This window comes from Engystomops pustulosus, chromosome 2 (genome assembly GCF_040894005.1).
Source record: "Engystomops pustulosus chromosome 2, aEngPut4.maternal, whole genome shotgun sequence".
Lineage (NCBI taxonomy): Eukaryota > Metazoa > Chordata > Amphibia > Anura > Leptodactylidae > Engystomops > Engystomops pustulosus.
This window is the reverse complement of record NC_092412.1, coordinates 230623917-230647877: the sequence shown is the minus strand read 5'-3', so window position 1 is coordinate 230647877 and position 23961 is coordinate 230623917. Positions and strand designations below refer to the sequence as shown.

General features: G+C 42.4%; 2 protein-coding genes across 2 annotated transcripts; one reads left to right on the top strand and one right to left on the bottom strand.

Moving 5' to 3' along the window:
- The first annotated feature begins 806 nt into the window (after nt 1-806).
- LOC140119449 (zona pellucida sperm-binding protein 4-like) lies at nt 807-5476 on the top strand. The gene is made up of 12 exons (XM_072138487.1): nt 807-996; nt 1907-2028; nt 2507-2618; nt 2707-2862; nt 3244-3431; nt 3536-3633; nt 3975-4102; nt 4213-4402; nt 4507-4648; nt 4723-4798; nt 4887-4979; nt 5336-5476. The coding sequence occupies exons 1-12, from the start codon at nt 831-833 to the stop codon at nt 5470-5472; spliced, it is 1608 nt and encodes a 535-aa protein (XP_071994588.1). The 5' UTR covers nt 807-830; the 3' UTR covers nt 5473-5476.
- A 7351-nt stretch (nt 5477-12827) lies between these two features.
- On the bottom strand, nt 12828-22034 carry LOC140116765 (cell cycle control protein 50C-like). Its single transcript, XM_072133200.1, has 7 exons — nt 21713-22034; nt 19003-19113; nt 16959-17066; nt 15306-15402; nt 14216-14359; nt 13515-13724; nt 12828-13110 (listed from the first exon to the last, which is right to left on the bottom strand). The coding sequence occupies exons 1-7, from the start codon at nt 21917-21919 to the stop codon at nt 12920-12922; spliced, it is 1068 nt and encodes a 355-aa protein (XP_071989301.1). The 5' UTR covers nt 21920-22034; the 3' UTR covers nt 12828-12919.
- Nucleotides 22035-23961: the final 1927 nt, after the last annotated feature.

The following is a 23961-nucleotide window of genomic DNA, read 5'->3' as shown; positions in this document are numbered from 1 at the left end:
CAAAAGCGCGCTCAAAACACCACGTGTGCCATCACCACGTTTGCCCGTTTTGCTTAAAAACAGATTAAAACAGATTGAAAACGCATACGTTTGCCATCACCCTGAGGGCGCGTTCACACGTTCCGCTAGCGCCGCGTTCATAACACGACGCTAGCGCACAGGGGGCGGAGTTTGGGGTGATCGCATATGCGTTTCCAGAGAAACGCATGCAATCGGGTTATTAATGGCATGCGTTTCCCGGGAAACGCATATGTGTTCGGCCCGAGCCCCGCCCACCGGGGCGGCCCACGGCCCGATCGCATCGGCGTTTCTATGGAAACGCCTGCGACCGGGAACGAGCCGCCGGTGTTTTGCGTTAAATTAATGCAAAACACCGGTGGCTCGTTCCCGATCGCAGGCGTTTCCATAGAACCGCTGATGCGATCGGACCGCGGACCGCCCCGGTGGGGGGGCGGTAAGCGTCCGTCATAACGCGACGCTAGCGCACAGGGGGAGGTCCTCGGCCCGAACGCACATGCGTTTCCAGGGAAACGCATGCGATTGTTAAGCCGATCGCACATGTGTTAACATTGTGTTTACACTGCATTTTTTTCAAGTGTTAACCGTAATGTAATTAGGCAAATCATCTCCTCTCAGCTGTTGCAATGCGTTTCAAAACGCAACCAAAACGCACCGAGTGACCGCGCCCTCAATGCAACGTGTGCATGCAGCCTCATGAAGGTGTAGCCCCGGATTCATTCCCTGCCCCCATGTCTATTCTGAAACAGCTGTGTTACCTCCAGGTAGTATATAGAGGACCTGCCCTCTGCTGGGGGCAGTCAGTGAGCACAATGTCTGGCAGCTGGTGGGTTTGGGTCCTGGCCCTATGGGGGTCCCTGGTGACCGGTGCTCAGGGCATGTTTTATGAGGAGCCCCTGCTGATCTGTGGAGATGAGGACTTGGAGTACACACTGCAGCTTTTGCCCACTAATATTTCCACCAGGCTTTCAGTTTATGGTAAATGTTGGATATTGCAATAAGGTTTTCTGATCTTTACATATAGTTGGAGTGGAGGTTGGTATATGTTGTATGTATGTATGTTTGGAAGACTTGCATTGATTGAATGTAGTCCAAAATGGCAAATTCCTCTCTCCATGGACCTCCTTTATATTGCTGTACCAATAGTCTGTGGGACAGAATGCTATTCTGGATAATTGTAATGGTTGATCCATGTATTAAAACCACTGTATATGGTAAACTATGCTGTGAAAACTGGTAAGTACGCTGCTGCACTCCTAGGCAGGGGAGTAACTTGAGGGGTGCAGAGTGGTTGCAACCAGGCCCAAGGTGTTTGGGGGGGGGGGGGGGGCATAAAGTTTTGGGCCGTTTTTTAAGTCTGTTGAAAAATGCATCTGTTTTTGACCAGTTTTGCCAATTATCTTAAAACAGGTAAAAAATGGATGCGTTTTCAAAAAAACCCATGTTTTTTTTTTTCTTTTAACGGACTACTGTAATTAAAAATGGCCCAAAAAAAGGGTTCAAAACGCCATGTGTGCTGCCAGCCTCGATGTCCCTTTCTCATACAAGACTAGTACTATAAACCATACATTAGTGTTTTTTGTTTTTTTTTGCGGCACCGGAGTTTTCACTAGGGCCTAAAACCTCAAGTTGCTCCTAGGGGAGATCTATAATCCTACTCTGTTTAACAATGTAAAAAATTTCCATTCTTGCCTCTATTTTGCTGTTGTTACAAAACAGCTGAATGTTGAGGGAGGAATTTTCTATATTTTTATGACTGATCCCTGTGCTTGATGGATTTAGTTCAATCTAATGCATTCACCATATATTTTTAATCTAGAGGCACAACCAGTGTGTAAATATTGAGACTTAATAAAAATGTTAATTTTTTTTTATTTTTCCCCCTTAGATCTTGATGGAAATGGGACCCCACTGATTACTGATGAATCCTGTGGTATCTGGGTCACTCCTGACTTTGATGGGAATGTAGTCATTTATGCCCAATATGATGGCTGTTACATTCAGAAAATGGTAAGGTTTTGGGTATAAACACGAAAATTTTAATCTGAACTTTATTGGCAAGCAATATCCAATGGTGGGGGACTGCTACCACAATGGATGGCTCCATCTGCGCCTGTCCACCATATAGTGCTGGCGCTGAACAGCTGACTGATATCAGACACTTCTGGAGGCTTTACTGACCGTCTAAGACCAGGAGAATTTGGTCAATTGAGCCTTAGAGGACGGTGTCATTGTACAGCACTGGCTGGTTAGGTGACCAGACACTATCTAAAACCCTTTTTTTTTTTAGACTTGCAGTTCATGACACTGAAATAAAGCTAATAACCTACAGCTCTGTATAGACATTACTTCCAAATGTGGTCCCTCACAGCCAAGAACCAACAGCTTGGAGGGGCTTTTTGGTCTCCTGGTCCTTCCCACTAGACACTTTCCTGTGTACACTGGTATCCCCCATGAAGTAACTTTGGTCTGACTTCATTACTTCTAGGAGAATAACTATACAATGACTATCTTCTTGGAAGTCAATACTACCGGAGAATGGGAGGTATACCAGAAAGAAGATCTCATGTGTCCAATTTCCCAGCCCCTAACTTTTGGAGGTTTGTAACTAGTGTCAGTTTGATCCATAGACTGTACACGACTATGCACATATTTTATACTAAACCTTTTGTTGTATCTATTTTCTAGTAAAGGATTCGCCTTCCCCCAGTGAATGCTCAGGTGTCCCAAGGGAGAATAGACTTGCATGTGGTGGCCCTCAAGTCTCCCAGGAGGTTTGCCTACAGAATGGCTGCTGTTTTGACCAAGCTGACCCCAGAACACCATGCTACTATGGAAATCGAGGTACATTCATGCATTTTGTCACTTGGCAGGGCCAGCGCCAGCACTAGACATAAGTGCCAGGGCCCAGAGCTGCTGGGGGGGGGGGGGGGGGAAGGGTGGCCTAAATAAGGCTTTACATAAGGAACTTGTGTATCAACTGTATCCATAGGGTGTGAGGGGGGGGGGGGGGCTTATATAAAATGACCATGAGGGTGTTGTTTCATATGATAAACTAGGGAATATTTTATGACACTTTTTAGATTCTGAATTTCGAATGTTGCCACATGTTTGCTGCAAAGGGGCCCACTGAGGTTGTCACCCAGGGGCCTATGAAACCTAGAGCTGACCCTGCTCCTTGGTTCGCATTACTGAATGCTCCTTAACTTCTTTCCTTTCCTATAGTTACTGCCCAGTGTACCAGAGATGGCATGCTCTCCGTTGCAGTTTCTAGTGGCGTCACTTTGCCATCTCTAATCCTACCATCTGTGAAGTTTCCTAGAGCCAGTGGTACAGCCTGTGGTCCTATTGCTCAGAACAATGCATTTATTCTCTTCAGTTTTCCACTGTCGGCCTGTGGGACCACACAAACTGTAAGTATCGGACTTGTGAGAACCTTGACCTCTTCTAGAGTGTAAGACATCTGACTCTGGGTACGTGAAACCTGGTCATCATGTTACACTATTCTCCCACCAAGGTTGATGGCACGAATGTGGTTTATGAGAATGACTTGGTGGGTGACAAGGAGGTGAGAACTTGGGGAGGATCCTCCATTACCAGAGACAGTACTTTTAGGTAAGGCTGAATGTCCTTTTTGTTGTTGTGTACGCCCTTAATCAACAATTGTGCTTTTGGCATATGGATACCAGACCACTTTTGGTATCTCCTGGCATTCCAGGTTCCTGTTGATCCAAGTATGGAGGAACTAGCTTTTCAAGCTTACATCTAAACAAATGTGGCTTTGAATTTGTAAAATGTCCATTACTATTTCCAAACTTGAATCCACAATTGAGCAATTCTAAATTTGTGGAGAGCAAACTGACTTAAAAAAAAAAAAAGCTGACCAAAAAGATCTACGTTTGAAGCAACGTAAGATTAACCCTCTAGAACATTTATTTATTTATTTTTTTGTTTAGGTTGCACATTCGCTGCAGTTTTATTCAAAGTGATTTGACGCAATTGACTGTAGAAGTTTACACCCTGCCTCCACCACCTCCTGCCTCTAGCTTTGGGCCATTGAGCTTTGAAATGAGGATTGCCCAAGGTACGCTTCTAAGTTTGTTTGGGTTTTTTTTTTTTTCGTTTTTTTTTTTTCTCCTCTCCCCTTGGCCAAAAAACCCTCTAACATCAATTTTCTGCCTTGTAACCCAACAGATGACCAGTACCAAAAATACTACATTGATGCTGACTATCCTATAATCAAGGTACTCAGGGATCCCATTTTTGTAGAAGTCCGCATTCTAAACAGAAGAGACGCTGCAGTGGTGCTAATGCTGGATCATTGCTGGGGGACTGCTACCGCGGACCCTCAACGGCTGCCACAGTGGCCAATCTTGGTGGATGGGTAAGGCCTGTACAACTTTATATCCTCCACAGGACTGTATTGTCTAAACTTGGGTGAGTCCAGTCTTGGTTTGGCCATGCCCAGTTAATTTATCTATCTACTAGGTGTCCTTTTGAAGGTGATAACTACAAGACACTGATGAGATCTGTATACGATGAGGCACTGGAGTTCCCTCTTCACTACAAGCGCTTCATTGTCAGTACTTTTGCGTTTGAGGAATTTGGTCAGACTTCATTATCTGGACTGGTAAGTACCATTTATTGTGGTTGCTTTATCTCTAAACAGGGTTTACATATTCTAAATCCCCTTCTTCCTTCCAGGTCTACTTCCACTGTAGTGTATCTGCATGTGTGCAATCTCCCCAAGACCAGTGCATGACTAGATGCCCCACTAGACGTAAGAACTCCTTTGACAGCAGCAAAGGCCATCCATAAATGGGTATCTACTTACCATAACTTGTATTCTTGCTCCAACCCTACTGCAGGACGAAGGGCTGTAAACCGCTTTGATGAAGTGACTGTATCAGCACATGGACCGATTGTGTTTGACATGAAGCAAAAGGAACTGTTCTCTCGAGGTAATGTATCAAAATCACTTGGCATTGTTCCTCCCTTGTATCAATGCAAACTGAGTTAACTGGTGAATTAGAGGATCGCTATTACAGAAGTGGCTGCACATTGATACTCAATCCCTATAGGATTTGGTGCAAAATGTAAAAAAATTGGTACAAATTATTAGAATTTCTATTAACACTCAATGGTGGTCTATTAAATGTTCAACTTTACTATAACTGATAATCTGTGCAAAGGAGAATGACTGGAAATGTTTCTGAAGTCCAATAGGTACAAGATTCAGTGCCTTATATGAAGACTAGTGCTCTAAACACTAGGTTGTGCCACTAACTTTTATTTTATTTTTTTCCCCCTTTTCTAGGAGTTGAAGAAACTGGACACCATCTAAGACTGGACTGGGTCTGGGCTGTGCTCGCTGGTAGCGTGTTTGGCATTGCTATAGTGACTGTCTGGCTGAAAAAAAGGAATGTTTATAAAATTAAAAATATTAATATTTAAGAAACTTTTGTAATGGTTTTTATTGCAATAATCTAAAATGCAGTTTTAATTAAATATTGACGATAATCCCTTGAAACATGGATGCACTGTAAAAGGTGACAACAACCAAATACAATTGGCCCTTAAAATATTGCACAAAAGTGAAGCGTATAAAGCAAACTTGGGTTCCAGAAAAGTCTATTGTATTACTCATTGGTTAGTGATACATTAATATGCACGTTGGTGACTATCAGTTGTATCAACAAATTAATTTTTACTTTCTTTGGGACCAGTTGCTATAAAGTACTGTGTATGCCAAATGTGTTAAAGTTGTGTGGTTGTCACTTTTCTTTGCTTGCTAGCAGGGATCCAGGTAACGTTTCATACACTTTTTTTTTTTCAATTTCCATCTGCTCTAATATATTCCCTGCTCTCCTGTCACCCCCTTCCCTCTCAATATGTCTGCTCACTGCAGACAATCTAACCCAGTGAATATTTTAGAGCAGATGGAAGTTGTCATTTGAACTCTTCTTGGCATGCACAGTACTTTGCTCTTCTCAGGGGACAGGTTGCTATAGACACTGACGGGTTCCATTTAACCATATAAAGGGGTTTCCCACAAAATATGGGATGGGGCCTAACTTGCTCATCAGTGGGTGTCTCAGTGCGGAGACACCCAAAGATCACAAATACAAGGGGTCCAATGGACCCCCTCAGACTAATGGAGCATACGGCCGCGCATAACTGTTCTGCTCCATTAATCGCTATGGAGCTGATGGGAATTGAGCGGCCGTCTTATCCATAACTCTCATGGAGTAACAAGGGGTCGGTCGGACCCATCAGTTTTCATGATCTGAGGGGTCTCTGCACTGATCAGTAAGTTGGGACCTGACTCGTCTTCATGGGAAAACCCCCTTTAAGAATGCAGGGTTTTTCTCTCAACCTTCAAAGTCCATAAACTGTAATTTTTACATGTACAGGGCTTATTTTACTTAGTGATGTTTATTCCACGCTGTGGTGGGGAAGCATTTGTCATTCTTGGTGGGGGGGGGGGGGGTTGTGTGTCAGGTTTTTACAACTATCACTGTGTGCTCCAAATAACACCTGTTTTATTCTCTGGTTTGGTACAATCATGGTGATACTAAACGTATGCTGGTTTTGTAAATCTTCAAGAATTAAATGTGTACAAAAGTTTTTTTTCACCGTCTTGACACTACCTTTCTTACTTTGGTGTACAGAGCTATATGAGGTCTCACTTTTTATTCTTTTGGGTGCAACTTTACATTATGTTTTTATTTTTGATCTGGCATTTTGGGATGCGGTAATACCAATAGTGTTTTGATTTTTACTGTATCAGTTTAAGGGAAAGGGGTGGTTTAAAATGGGTTGGGGATGCTGTCTGATGTCATAGCCAAAATGTTATATTTGCATGCCCTGCCATAATTCCTTGTGTACCTAGTTTATATTGTCCCATTGCCTGAAGAAGCCCCACCTTCCTGCAGCAAGTTCCCTCCCATGTCTCCTTTCCTTTAGCCCCGCCCCCCCTTCTGCTTCCAATGCCCCCTTTCCCAGCCAAACTGTCAGGAAAAAAAATTCTCGCCTTCATTCCCCTGCAGCAGTCTCTTGCTTCACTTCTCCTCTGCAGTAATGTATCATGCTATTGTTGGTAGACACAATGTGATGACACTCGCTGTCAATAAAGCAGTGCATTTGCATGAAAATTAAGGAAGAGAAGACATCTACAGGAGAAAAGGGAAAGTGATTATTTTCTTTGTTTTTAGAGCTTACCGTGGCCCAGTAACGGGTGTTCCACTGCCCAGTCTTTGGCCGTGGACCAGTGGTTGGGGAACACTGCTCTAGGTTTCTTTAACCCTAGATGGTCTGATCATTCCTACCAGTGGCGGATTAAGTGTCCCATGTGCTGTGGGCTGCTCACATGACTAGGGGGGGGGGGGGGCTTATCCTTAATCTTGTACTGTTTATAAAAGTAATTTTAATGATTAACAATTGTGCTCTTAACGCATTTATTTAGAAAAACGCCACTGTGTTTTAAATGCCACCAGCAAATGAGGTTAACACCTGTGATCGGTTCAAGCACCAGCCGCAGGTGTTGGCGATGGGTGTTTGCAGTAATATGCAGCAAAGCCCATCTCTGTATGAAGAGGGCTCAGCCTGTGTGCCCTCTTCATACACCCATCATAGCTCTTCGGTGGATATATCCATCACAGAGCGTGAAGGGGTTAAAGTATGAGTCCTAATAATAAAAAATGCAATAAACTTTTATATTCTGTATATTTTATGAAGTGCACTGTTTAATTTTATTTTTTTACTCAACTGTTCTGTTTAACTCTGTATCCAAGTTAGTGTCAGGTGGAGGAGAGGGAGGGAATCCTTTTTAAATGTGTTGGGCTGTTTGCAGAGCAGGAACCACATCATGGGGAAATGCTATCATCTATCCATGTGTGGTGTTTTTACATCCTGAAGGTTTCCCCCTCGACACAAGGTGTTAATTAAAGATTATCCAATAATTTTTTTTTGGCCAGAGGAGTTTAACTCAAACTCTACTTTGCACCTGCCGTATTGATAAAGCAATGGTGTTTTTCAGATCCATTGTTTAGTGACTTTTTTCTTGGCTGCCTCATTGAGCTGTTTAATTCTATGGGTATTTTAATGTTGGCTTTTTGCAGAGCCAATTGCAAGGGACATGCAACACATGCCAATGTAAAACTACCATTAAAGCTTTACTAGACCTTCCATAAAGTTCCCTTTTTTCAATAATTGACTTAAAGACATGAGGTCCCCTCCAATTTCTATAACCAGCATGCAGCCGCCCCAGTACCCAACCATCTATAGATCGTCTGGTACTGCAGTAAGGGATTAGTGTAACCATTTTACCGGTCAACACTGGGCCCTTACGAAGGTGAAATTTGTGTTGTGTTTTTTTAAATCAATATAAAACCCTGGAATTTTTATTATTAAATAAAATACTGCAGTTATCAATGGAGTCCAATAAATATACAGATCTGAAACTACACCCCTAGTATCCACCGGTAACATTTGTTCTATGGGCAACTATTGTACAAATATAAATATTTGTATACATAGAATAGCTGTGATGAATATATGCAAAAGTGAGAGGGGTACCATGTCCATCACAAATTAAGCAGGAATTGGGGGCCCACTGCTGGATTTACCTGTGGGCCAGTCTGAGCCTGAACATCGGGAGCGCAGGCCATCAATCCCCCACGGCAGTCTCTGCTTCAAGCAGCCGGAGAAGAAGTTCATCTCCCTCCAGTACAGAAAGACCTAGCTATTTGATTGGATAAGGGGCAGTTTGTGAATTTGTAATTAAATTAATTACTGGAGATACTCCTGGTTATCAGCGTTATGTCTGCACCTAAAACCTTCATGTAGAGCTGGGATGAGCTGAAAGCGGATCACTTCAATTGGAAAGCGAAAGAACCTCCGCCGACATTCGAACATTCATTGATAGTTTCGGTGTGAACGTGGTCCTACCCTTGTTCTGTGGATTGGATATATTCTGTCATTACATTGTTCCTCGGCTACGATGAAAGGATTGTGAGCACAACCCGGATACTTAATTTGTAACTTTTGGAGGTTTTTGAGGACTTCGTCAGGGGGATTGTGGCTCCTCTGATAAGTATCCCATATTAGTTAAAGGAGGACCAGCCTGACCATAGTTGGGACTGATTTTTTTTTTTTTTTTTTTTTTTTTTGGTCGGATCCATGGGCAACCAAAAAGCACAACAGAAGGACTGATGGAGGCAGGTTAGAATTATATCTATGAACGGCTGCATTTTTTGTTACAGAATATGATGATTTTCCATCCTGAATATATTTAAGAATTTTGTCTTTGTGGGAATATCACTTTAAATCTTGTATTTAATATGTTGATTAAATGGTTCCCTTCTCGTTCCCCTTCAAAGTACACCCCTCAATCCTATAGGTGATTTGATATTGAAAAGCGGCACTCCTCCAATCGCCATGTAGAGAGCTGTAATGGGCCGATGTCCTCTGTAGTGTAGTGGGTGTCCGGATCGATGTGCAGCTCAGTTGGCTCTCAATCCAGCTCCAAACTGAAGACACCACCAGGTGACCACATATTGACCACTACAATCACCACCCTAAGTACTGGTCTAATCAAAAAACTGGAAATCCCATCCAACTCTCATGAACACTGAAGTGTTCTATTTTACACCCTGTCCAGGAATTTATGAACAGTTGGCGACTCGGCAAATAAACCTGGTTATCAGGATAGATAACAAAGCACAGGTCAAAATGCGATTGAATGAAGAAAGATAAATGCAGTTCCCCTGCATAGATTGTAAAACTGTATTATACTCTGAAGATTTATAGACCTCACCAATACAATACACTTGTGTTTAAAGCATATAGGTATTTCTGGAGCTGGGCTATATACTGTACACTAAAAATGGTGGGCAACTGCGCTCTCCATGTGAGTAACGGTAGGAGATGTGGCAAGCTGAACCACTGTATATACACCTCAGCTGCTGCAGAACCTCTGCATACACACCTCAGCTGCTGTAAAACCTCTGCATACACACCTCAGCTGCTGTAAAACCTCTGCATACACACCTCAGCTGCTGTAAAACCTCTGCATACACACCTCAGCTGCCGCAAAACCTCTGCATACACACCTCTGCTGCTGCAGAACCTCTGTATATACACCTCTGCTGCTGCAGAGCCTCTGTAAATACACCTCAACTGCTGCAGAACCTCTGCATACACACCTCTGCTGCTGCACAGCCCCTGTATACACACCTCAGCTTCTGCAGAACCTCTGTAAATACACCACAGCTGACGCAAAACCTCTGCATACACATCTCAGCTGCCGCAAAACATCTGCATACACACCTCTGTTGCTGTAGAACCTCTGTATACACACCTCTGCTGCTGCAGAACCTCTGTATACACACCTCAGCTGCCGCAGAACCTCATCATACATATGTCAGCTGCTGCAGAACCTCTTTGCACACACCTCAGCTGCCACAGAACCTCTTTGTACACACCTTCACTGCTGCAGAACCTCATCATATACACCTCAGCTGACGCAGAACCCCTTCATAGACATCTCAGCTGCTACAGAACCTCTATGAACAGACTTCAGCTGGCACAGAACTTCATCACATACACCTCAGCTGCCGCAGAACCTCATAATACACAACTTGGCAGCAGCACAACCTCATACTACACACTTCAGATGCCATAACCTCATAATACACAACCCTCCTCCTGCTCACTGGTGGGGGCATCGGGGCTCGAACCCCAGATTCCATCCCTGTAATCCAGCCCTGTTTGCTAGAACTTATTTAGGAACCATATTGTGTGGTCCATAGCTGAATGGACATCAACTGAAGGTACTGCATACCAACATATGACTGCTTTTTCTTGGGAAATCCTTTAAAGTGATGTGTGGACAAAACCAATGAGCTATTAGTTTATCCTCTCTCTGGTCAGGGAGAATGTGGTAGACAGTAGAATAACAGGACAGGACTGGGTACAAATACATACAATGGAAATCTCTTTTTATTTTACATGTACAACAAACTTTCTTGTACTGTTTCTCTTAATCTCTTAATATCTACTCGTCTGTAGAGTATGTTGGTAGCAGAAAGTCAGGGAAAAAAAGTTCTTCCAGTTAATAAAGGCTTGTGCATCCATACAAGAAAAATACATTGTGATAAATTGAGTTGAGTTTTGGACAATCAGCTCTTTTAGTGGACCAGTGGTGTAGGGCAATGATATGATGCTAGAAATTTATAGCTGTTTCGAGATGGTGATCTATAGGAAAAGTCATCAATCTATCTGGGGCCTTACACTAGGACCTTCAGACCATCAGGGGCATTGTTAGGGTTGTAAAAGATCCGGGGCATGGGTCCCAATGCATATGTAGCGCTGTTTAAGTAATGCCCCCTCCTGTACATAACCCCCTCACATGTGCTTGTGCCAATAACAACTTTACAGGTGGTGTATACAGCTACAGAAACCACAGGAGAAATCCCTACGGGTTAAATCCGGTGCCTGCAGGTGACGCATCTACCATCTTCTCCATTAGGCATCACCACATCTTATGTTCCTCATTGTCCCTACATCTGTTCCCTGGCAGTGTTCTCCTGCTGCTGCCCCTAACAATCACCCCAAATACTGTAAGGCTGCGCTCACAGGTTTGTCTTGCATTTAAACAACACCAGGTGCGTGTTACCCATCACTTGTGTACTACTGGAAAACATATGAGATCAAACCAAGGCCTGTCCTAGTGCCATGTGTGAACACGCTCCAAGAAATGTGCCGCACAGCCCCCAATAATGCCCCCCACACAGTCCCCCAATAAGTAATGTCCTCACATAGCCCCCCAGTAAGTAATGTGCTCACACACAGCCCCCCCAGTAAGTAATGTGCCCACACAGCCCCCAGTAAGTAATGTGCCCACACTGCCTCCCAGTAATGTGCTCACACACAGCCCCCCCAGTAAGTAATGTGCCCACACAGCCCCGAGTAAGTAATGTGCCCACACACAGCCCCCCAGTAAGTAATGTGCCCATACACAGCCCCCCAGTAAATAATGTGCCTCACACACAGCCCCCCAGTAAGTAATGTGCCCACACACAGCCCCCCAGTAAGTAATGTGCCCATACACAGCCCCCCAGTAAATAATGTGCCTCACACAGCCCCCCAGTAAGTAATGTGCCCACACACAGCCCCCCAGTAAGTAATGTGCCCACACAGCCCCCCAGTAAGTAATGTGCCCACACAAAGCCCCCCAGTAAATAATGTGCCCACACACAGCCCCCCAGTAAGTAATGTCCTCACACACAGCCCCCCAGTAAGTAATGTGCCCACACACAGCCCCCCAGTAATTAATGTCCCCACACAGTCCCCATGTTATCCCCCTTCCCTGGCCCCTGTCATGTCTCCCCCCTCACCTCACAGATGCAGCTCTCTCTGTGTGTTCACTGCTTTCCCCGGCAGGTCACATGACCATGACATCATCAAAGGTCCTTCAGCCTCTGGGACCATTATTCACCCGGAGGCTGAGCTGCTGGGGAAAGCAGTGACAGCAAACATTCTCATTGCGATCCGTGTCCCTCGTGTTGAGAGAGGGGAGGAAGCCCTGGGAGATCCAGGGCACAGGCCAAAAGATCTGGGGCTTTTGACCTAGCGACGCCCCTGCAGACCATGTTCACATGTTGCGTTTACACTGTGTTTACATCACATTTAGATGAAACCCAATGTTAATTCAATGTAAACGAAACACATGAACAAGTCCTAAATTAGGCAGAAAGAGCTGGAAGCCATCTCCATTTGACAACAGGATCGAGCAACCACAACTCAGCTCCCATTCACATATGGAGATTATTTTATTCACATATTGGGTCCATAATCTCCCAAAGGGGCATAAAACCCCTTTAACCTATAGAGAACTATTTTATCTGACAGATAACGTCTTCTTAGGCTTCTGTTTCTTCAGATGCACAGCGAGCATGGCAAATGCTGTAAGTATAATGGCCGCCCCAGTCACTGTGTAAGCAATTCCTAAAAACATGTTATTTCCTCCGCACCACGATAGAGTTGACAGAATAGCATGTTTTTTACCTCCGAACTTGGAAACAGGGAAATCTGAGTGTTTAAGTTAAGACGGTAATAGAGAGAGTTTCTAGAGTTAACAAGAAATCAACACATGTTAAAATGGGTGATGCGGGTCCCACCTCAAGAACCTATTTTTGGAACTGCCAAGATGCATCCAAGTTATGTCTATGTTTACAAAACCGCCTTTATATAATATAATCCAATACTGGTTGGTCTTGATGGACTGATGTCTTTTCTAAACTTATTACCTCTGATATCTGTGATGAGGCCTATGTATGTTTTTATTTTTATTTAACCATGCTTGTGTTTTTGCTGAATTCCTGGAAAACTCCTTGAACAAATGTACTGTAAGTGCTCCATTTTTTCTTTTCTTTTTTCTGGCATCTTTTCAATATAAAATTTCTCCCAATATCTATAATCATCATAAAGGATACTATAATCAATAAAAATGCTGTAATTTCCAGCTGGAAGGCCATCAGAGAACTCCTGTAGTCGTGCGACGCGTCTATAGAGTTTTCGGAAGTTGGGTAAAGCTGCCACTCTCATCCAATTGATGAAGTCGTCATTAATGTAGCCATTGTTATTGGGGTCCTGAGGATCAAGATCGTATGGCGGTTTCTGCCAATATGGCGGCCTAGCACTTCCTGCAAAAAGGCAAGCAAACTGATTGGTTGAAAGTTTCTAGGAACTTCACAGGCAGTCCCCGGGTTACATACAAGATAGGGTCTGTAGGTTTGTTCTTAAGTTGAATTTGTATGCAAGTCGGAACTGTATATTTTATCATTATAATCCCAGCCAGAACTTTTTTTGTCTCTGTGACAATTGGATTTTAAAAATGTTGGAATATCATAAGAATCAGGATTAACAGTAAAGCTTCATTACAGACGCCTGTGATAACTGTTATAGCTGATCATTGTAGCCTAAGGCTAAAGTACAGTAAATTACCAACATCCAGAGGGTCGTTTGTAACTAGGGGTCGTATGTAAGTCGAGTGTTCTTAAGTAGGGAACCGCCTGTATATCAGAAACGTGTCTGGCTTTATGGTGCAGCAAGCAGAGAATGAAATATCTTTGGCTGGGGTCTCCTGGATGACTGGAGTCAATACCTCTAATATTATATGGAAAATGTACTTTACCTGCAAAGGCCTGAACAAGATTGTCTTTTGGTATAGGGTTACTGAATTTCACATTCTTGTCAGACCACCAGGTGTTTCCGGTCCTCAGCAGTGGAACAGGGATAAAGGATCTGGCGTCCAAATGATAGACTAATGATATTGTATCTATAGTAACACAGAAGAAGAACCATTAACCTTCTAAGTGTCTAATACACAGAGTATAAAATTCCAGAACATGGGTAAGTCACAGGGGTCCCCTTTCCGTCAATGCATTTTGTGTTTTTCAGGTTTCCTTTGTTAGCTCCCCTATTCCCAAAAGCCAGAACTTTTTTGTTTTTCAGAGCTGTATAAGGGCTTGTTTTCTACAGAACATAATTTGTACTTCCTTATGGCACAATTAATATTCCATGTTATGTACTGTAAAGCTGGTAAAAATTCCAAATGCAGTGAAAATGGAAAAAAAATGCATTTGCGCCACTTTCATATGGGCTCTGTTTGTACTCTGTTTAGCAGTGAACTCCAAATTACGCTCCCCCATTCTTAGGTTTTGTAGGGCCATGGAGATGACAATTTTATTTGTCGGACATGCTGAGGTTTTCATTGACACCATCCTGGGGATTGTACGACCTTTTGATTTGGATGTTTTTTACAGCTTTCACCAGAGGGAATAATCATTTTTATATTTGGATAGATTGGGAATTTAGGGAAATGGTGTTTATTATTCATTTATATTTTCATTCTAAGAAAAAGGGGGTGCTTGGAACTTTTATATTTTCTTATTTTTTAAAACTCACGTTTTTTGCAATTTTTTCAGGCCCCCTAGAGTGAGTGTGTAGCAGAAATCCAAGCCAATATGAGAGCACCTATGCGGCACTGGCAGGTATCACCAGTGCCGATCAAGGTTGTTAAGGGACAGTGTTTACTATGTAATATAGCGGACATTCACCCTGTATGAAGATGGCGTTATAGTACATGGATTGTCCGATAGTACAAGGTGTTATGTGTAGAGTCAGTAAAATGTTCCTGCTCTAAACCACCCGGGTGGTCTGCTAGTAGAATATATCATTCAAAGCCCACCCATCTCTGGCATCCTGTGTATTCTGCTACTTACCATTGAACAGGCTGTTGGCAATTGCACCACAGGGAGCCATAGGGGTGCCATTATTGTATGTGGAAAATGGAGCGCAGTAACTACTCTTCTTTATACTCTATAGTGGCATAGCAAAGAAAAGAGTTATATTAACAGGGTTGTCCGACTTTATTAAAAACTCTGCAGGTGGGCTGGGGAGGGCTTACCTCCCCTGATGCTCCTAGTTTGTAGGGGCACAGCACCTCCTCTTCAACAACTTCTAGCCGCCTGGAACGCCCACCCGTCCCCCATCCCAGCGCCTGCTACAGTACTAGGACAGGGGATGGGTGGACGTGCCCTTTAAGTTATAATTTCTGTGAAATGTTACCAATTTTGGTGACTTTTGCCATAGTGCCACTATGTATAGGACTATGGCAGTGACAGTGACATTTGTGAAAATAATCACATCGGGGCTCATTTATTAAGGGTCCGCGGTCCGCACTATCATCGGAATACCCGTCGATTTCCGATGTGCGCCACATTTAGAAAGGGTTTTTGGCGCACGCGATCGGATTTTGGTGTGTCGGCGATGGCGGCGGACCTCAGCGGGGGAAGCAACAGGAAATCGGGTGCACGAGCTACGTTAATGCCGCCGGACTTCATCTTCGTCGGGCAATCCGGATCAGGGATCGCGACAGGACCCGGGTAAATAAATGTGCCCCATTGTGATCAATGCTAAAAGCTATAGTCAAACACAACTTTATAAAAGTCAGAAATGAATGATATACCAGTCATTGAGCTGGAGCTTGTATACTAGATAGCACATCTGCCTGTCATCTGAACGCATAGGTAAGGCTTTATCCGTGGCTGGAGGTCAAATTCCAAGAAAATCTTATATCTCTTAGGTTCCGCAATATTTAGTCTCACAATCCATTCATTGCTTGTTACAGTTGACATTTGCTATACATGTAGTAAATGGTGACTAATATTGTAACATTGTAAACCCAGACGACAGTAGGGAGCGGTCGGGGAGGATATTATGTTACTGAGTAGGTAAAGAGGATTTGTTTTACTGCTGATTTTGGGTTTGGTTCCTGTACCACGTTTAGAGTAAAGGCTTCATTCACACTTCAGAATCCTACACGACTTCTAAAATATCTGCTACTAGATGAAAACGCCTCTATGTATACAATCATATAGAGCACGTCACTATATCATTTCTGGAGACCATGGGCGGAGCTAGGAGAAGCAGCCCCTCCCCCTTAGCAGACTTTTAAATGGGGCCCCCCATCCTTCTTAAAAAAAAATACATACTTACACATAATATACTGACACGTATGAGTTACAATCACACACATTTATACACTCATATACATACACACATTTATATACTTATATACATACAGTTCTTTACATACAGTATATACACAACATACACACATATACAGCATATATACATCACCTACACATGTCATATACATATTATGTTGTAAAATGTGCATTATAATATATCTCCTCCATTCTTTTGAGTGGCAGGTCACATACTGGGGCCCCCTGATACTGCAGGCCCTATAGCAGGTGCTATGGCTGCTGCCACTGTAGTTACGCCCCTGCTCAAGACTATATACTGAATCCCACATAAAGCTCTCTGGACTCCTCCATGTACGTACAGAATGTAGATAAAGTAAAACAAACCTCTGAAGTAACATTTCTTCCGAGCAACTGGGTGTCATATTTGGATATCACATATCTCCGATGGTTCTGGAAAAAATTGCTGAGCCCATAATATAAAAAGACGTCACCCTGTTGTGTGGAAAGTTATATGACAACTATAAAAAAAGGACATATACATAATATCATAACATTTTTACAGATTTAAATAGAAGCAGGCAGATTTCATAAGATAAATACAGCAGAAATCAGGTATCATTTTACCTGCATTTTATTTATGATGTGTTTTTGACAATTTTTATACCTGGCCTAACAAGAGCGTCTGCCTGGAAATTCTTTAAAAAGTGAGACACCTTTTAATTACCTAATTTCTAAAGTTTATGCATTATACATAATTTAGGAACAAATGTTGGACAATGTTGTTGAGGTTTTCTTTGTAGCAGTCATCTCAGAGATAAGACATACATACAAAAGAAGATAACACATTTACATATATATATAAAAAAAAACTACTGGCAATAGATGATGTCACAGCTTATCTCCTCCTCCCTGTACAATGACATCTATATAGATAACACTAACCTATCATTACATCACTACTGACAATAGATGATGTCACAGCGTATCTCCTCCTCCTCCCTGTACAATGTCCTCTATATAGATAACACTGACCCATCATTACATCACTACTGACAATACATGATGTCACAGCTTATCTCCTCCCCCTCCCTGTACAATGTCCTCTATATAGATAACACTGACCCATCATTAGATCACTACTGACAATAGATGATGTCACAGCTTATCTCCTCCTCCTCCCTGTACAATGACCTCTATATAGATAACACTGACCCATCATTACATCACTACTGACAATAGATGTCACAGCTTATCTGCTCCCCTCCCTGTACAATGACCTCTATATAGATAACACTGACCCATCATTACATCACTACTGACAATAGATGATGTCACAGCTTATCTCCTCCCCCTCCCTGTACAATGACCTCTATATAGATAACACTGACCCATCATTACATCACTACTGACAATAGATGATGTCACAGCTTATCCCCTCCTCCCTGTATAATCACCTCTATATAGATAACACTGACCCATCATTACATCACTACTGACAATAGATGATGTCACAGCTTATTTCCTACCCTCCCTGTACAATGACCTCTATATAGATAACACTGACCCATCATTACATCACTACTGACAATAGATGATGTCACAGCTTATTACCTCCCCTCCCTGTACAATGACCTCTATATAGATAACACTGACCCATCATTACATCACTACTGACAATAGATGATGTCACAGCTTATCTCCTCCCCCTCCCTGTACAATGACCTCTATATAGATAACACTGACCCATCATTACATCACTACTGACAATAGATGATGTCACAGCTTATCTCCTCCCCCTCCCTGTACAATGACCTCTATATAGATAACACTGACCCATCATTACATCACTACTGACAATAGATGATGTCACAGCTTATCTCCTCCCCCTCCCTGTACACTGACCTCTATATAGATAACACTGACCCATCATTACATCACTACTGACAATAGATGATGTCACAGCTTATCTCCTCCCCCTCCCTGTACAATGACCTCTATATAGATAACACTGACCCATCATTACATCACTACTGACAATAGATGATGTCACAGCTTATCTCCTCCCCCTCCCTGTACACTGACCTCTATATAGATAACACTGACCCATCATTACATCACTACTGACAATAGATGATGTCACAGCTTATCTCCTCCCCCTCCCTGTACAATGACCTCTATATAGATAACACTGACCCATCATTACATCACTACTGACAATAGAGATTCTCTTTGCCTTTGGAAAACAAGACATACTCTACAGAGATTACAGAGACATAAGACTTCAAGATAATGGGGAGGGGTTGAAAGTAGCATTCTATAAGGATAAGAAATGTTAGTTTTTTGTAGTGTATAGATTATTGTGTTTTTCTATTGATTTATGCAGAGTTCGATAAATAGTTGGTGACTATGAGGAATACATTCTACTCACCTGCATCTTTTGAGGTAGTGTAAAACTAGCAAAACAGCTGCACGGCTCTACTGAATTTGAAGAATTTTCCCGGAATTTTGAACATTGTGTGCAGAAGTCAGAATATGTCACCTGTGAACAATATAACACAATATGCTGTAACACAAGCAGAGAAAAGCTGTAACCGATAAACATAGAGTACTACGCGAAAGTCTTAGGCTAGGTTCATATCATGTTATTCTCCCTTCGTTGCAAGGATACGTTTGTAGGATTCCCAAATTATTGTTACAATGTCGGGCTACAACAGGGACATCACTGGGGAGACACTCACAGTGCACACTCAGCAGTGACCGGGATGGAGGACATACAGTTGCATACGTCCCCCATAGGCTATAGTGAGCGTATACTGCTATATCTAGATTATATAGTGCAGTCTACTGCGTTTTTTCATCCAGTGTTTCCTGCTGGATGAGACATACGCAGACAGAGATTAGGAAGATGCTGCTGTTTGCAAGTATAAGTCTATGGACACGTTTTGCGTATGCACCAGGAGTATACACTGAACAGATGGAACAATTGTAATGTGAATGTAGTCTTAGCTGGCTTCCAGACTGAATCCTGTTCTGAGTTCCAGGTTTGTTTTGCTTTGGATGCATTTAAAAATAAACAAATATGCCTGACCTTTCTGTGCTGCTCACTTTTCAGCTCTCAGGCCCCACCTTTGTACTCCTGTACAGCTCCTCCCTCCTTCTCCTTCACTCACATAGGGACATAGCTCACACCAGTAACATCAGTGGGGGAGGGCCGAGTTGTACAGGAACACAAAGGTGGGGGCAGAGAGCTGAGGAGTGAGCAGCACAGGCAAGATAATGTATCCAAACCAAAGTAAACCTGGTACTCAGAACAGGATTCTGTCAGGGTGCAAGGCAAGTTAAAACACACGATTATATTGTAATGCAAATGCTCAGAAAAGGCAGAAAGACATCTTTGCAATGCATCTGTAATGGACTTCTGCAACCTGTCTTTAGGGAAAACGAGGTCCCTGGTGACAGATTCCCTTTAAGGACCTTCAAAGGTCCTGGAAGGGCTTCTGTATACAAGCGTGTGTCGAGAGCTAGTGCACATGTATGAGGATTTTAAGGCTTGGAGTCCCTCTTTCTTTAACCCCTTCACGCTCCGTGATGGATATATCTGCCACAGAGCTATGAAGGGTGTAAGAAGAGAGCTCATGGGCTGAGCCCTCTTCATACAGGGATGGATTTTGCTGCCGGCAAAGTTGCACCTGCGATCGACGCTCCCCTGAATGTCATCGGGGGACGGCGATTGGTTGCCATGGTAGCCTCGGGTCTTGGTCAGACCCGAGGCTGAATGGTTTCTGATGATTCGTTGTAATGAATCATGTGCAAAAATGCCATATACTGCAAAACAGTTGTATTGCAGTATATGGTAGGAACGATCGGACCATCTAGGGTTAATGTACCCTAGAGGGTCTAAGAAATAGTGAAGAAAAAAGAAAAGCTTAAAAAATGTAAAAAATTTATGAAATATAAAAAGTTCAAATCACCCCCCCTTTCCCTAGAACTGATATAAAATATAATAAACCGTAAAAATCACAGACACATTAGGTATCACCACATCCCAAAATGCCCGATCTATCAAAATATAAAAACGTTTACGACCGGCGGTGACCTCTAGAGCGACAAATGGCGCCCAAATGTCCGAAACACGACTTTTATACCTTTTTACATGACATAAAAAATGATCAAAATGTCGCACAGTCCTCAAAATGGTAGAAAACGTCTCATTTCGCAAAAAAATTACCCCTCCCCCCCCAGCTCCGTGCACTGAATTATGGAAAAGTTATTAGCCTCAGAAGATGGCGAAAATGTTTTTTCCTTTTTTTGTACACATTCGTTTACCCTTGGTATAGGGGAACACAACATTATACAGTCACATAGGACATTGTGTGTGGACTCTACTTGCATGTTATGTCAGCCTCTGTAATAACTAATGATGACTTGATGACTTAAAGTTTTTCGGCCAAAGGTTTACAACGATCACAATGCCAGGTACTAGATACCGGAATCAATAAGGAGATAGCAGTGAGATGATTCACGTACAAGGATTCCTTTCTTTGTGTGGCTTTCATTTTTAGCTTGCTAAAAAAAAGAATGATTGCCTTAAAAAAATATTTTAATGAAAATTTTTTGGACATTTTTAGGTATTTTTAATATTACTACTATTTAAGAGAAGCCTAAGAGAAAAGAAAAAGCAAAAAAAAAGTCACACCTAGATAAAAAAAAAAAAATTATCTCTTAGATTTGGGTTGCATCCAGCCAATGGTGTTTGTATTTACCATATTTATTTTTTTAAATACTGGGGAAAATTTCTCGAAATGTTTCTATTATATTAAGTAAGATATTTTTTTTATGTTATTGTTTAGTTTTCAATGGTCAAACGCTATAATTGAAGGTTATTCCATGAAAATCACAAGGACTTCATAATAAGGACCCCCTAGTAATAATTTTAGGATTTGATTTTATAATCCATATTTTCTAAACAAAACCAATCACTTTATAATGTAGCTACAACTAATAAAAAAAAGTCATATAAAATAATAAAAAGAAACAAATGTACTAATAATATATAAAATGTCGAAAAATTATTGTACAAAAGTTTAGATTTTTTTTAATCCATAGAATTGATGTAGAGAATGAGATTCACAGCTCACCCATATTTCTGTAACGTTCTGTGTTGCTACAATCCAGCTAATTCCTACAGCGAGACAGAAGAGGCCGGTGATGAAGAAGGTGCTGAGGACGGACGCCGGGGTCAGGGTGGGCTTCCATGCCGGGATTCTCTGCTGCTTGAATGCGCTGTTATCCGGACATTTTGAAATTGGAATATTTGTTTTTTCATCCTTTTTCTTCTTCCCCATGATATTCCTGGGTAAACCTTTGAGATTGTGTCACTTAATGGAAACTTCCCTGGTACTGTCTACTACTCATTGTCCATTGAGAAGTGGCGGAGCACTGCCTTGTAATGAAATTACTGATTAACTCTGGGGTGCTGGCTGCAGTGTCACTATGTGCGGTGATAACCCCTTGTGCTGTCAGCCTGCGAGTCTTGCCGTGTACTTTGCTCATGCATAATGCAATCACGCTATACTCTACACCCGGGTGTGTTTGCTTTACAGGCCTATTTAGGGCTCATGTCTTAGGTTACTTAGAAGCTACTGCTTTTAAAGAAAAACACACAGAATGTAAGCGGAAATGTATAAATTCAATGTAGTCATTCAACAGCAGATATAGAGGAACCATATTAGAAGTTATGCTCCCCCTTGTTTTACCCGGTCTCACTGAGGGCACTTTCCCATGTGGTGTCTTTTAAACACATCCAAAATGCCAGTGTGAAGGGGGCATGGCCAAAACGTATATGCGTTTCCCGTTAAGTGCATGCGTTTCATTGGAAACGTGTATGCGTTTTGGTCCAACCCCCTCCCACTAGTGTTTTAGAAGTGTTTAAAATCATGACAAAAAGGCCACATGGGAAACCGCCCTGAGGCCGCGCTCACACGTTGCGTTTTGAAACGCATTACAACAGCCGAGGAGAAGTGATTTGTCTAATTACAACGCTGTTAATATTTGTGTTTATAAAAAGCAATGTAAGTGCAATGCTAACACAAGCATTTACATCATGTTAACAAATGGAAACAGTTATGTAATTAGGTAAATCCCCTCTTGTAAGCTGTTGTAAGGTGTTTCAAAAGGCAATTAAACTGCAAAATCAATGCAAAATCAGCAGATTTGTCTCTCAGTTCCATCTCCACGCTCTAGACACCCAATGATATACCTGCTCCCTGGCCTCACCCTTGTACTGCTACAAGTGATTGTTTCTCAGACCTTCCTGACATCTTGACCTACAGATCCTTCCAAGAGCTATCCCATTATACAAGTCCTTCCTTATCATGGTCTACTACCCTGCTTATGAAGTCCAATATCCCCTTAGGGTGATGCCACACATGGCGTTTTTGGTCAGTTTTTTCCAATTATCTTTATAGATAAACAGGATGTAAGCATGTGTTATTTAATGGACTGCTTAAAAACGTTCTAAAAACGGGTTCAAAACGCCACATGTGCCCCCACCCTTAGACTTACAATCCCCATCACCTGAACCATTTCCTGCCTCCAGGGCTTTTCTTGAGCTGCTCTGCTGTTTCCCCCTGGCCACTTATAGCCATGGCTAGTTGCTAGGGGCCTCCATTTGCCGGATTGGATGTTCCAAACATATCCAGGCATCCGAACTTGAATGTCGAGTCTGCTCATTTCTAGTTCTGGAGTTTACAACAAGCACCAAAGGACAGCTTTTCTGATTTGGTAGACAGTGTGGGAACCAACTTCTAGTGGTGGACCCAAGGATTAGCCGTTATTACATTTAAGGAACTGAAGGATCTGACTGTGAAAGAGAAATTAGCAAATTTGTTGTGCAGCCATTTGTAATGGAACGGGAGTCCAAGAAGCTGCCCAGATCGCAGTAGCTTATGTTGCCAACTGGAAATGGGCCGTGCAGAAGTCTTCTAAAGAGAGTAGGCCGACTAAAAACACTTTTTCATTTGTCAATGGACCCTGAAAGGGCCTGTGTCTTTCCTTGCCACCAAATCTACATTTTATTTTTACAGGAGTTTTGTTTGCAACAAAGTAGGGCACCTCATCACTACCTGCCCTGACACGGAGGAGATAAGATGATGTTCTGCCACAAAGGCAGGAAAAAAAGATAAGAAGTCTGGAAGCTTAACATGTTCATGTTGGTTTCACAATAAGAAAATACCCTTAATTCAACGTCAAAACATCTGCTGTCCAGCAAGACCTACCTTATCCGGCAGACATTGTCAGGTTTGCTTACTTTTATCTGTGTATAACCAGCTGCAGGAGTCTGCCCACTTTATTGTTTTATGGCCACATGTAATAAACCCTGCTCAAA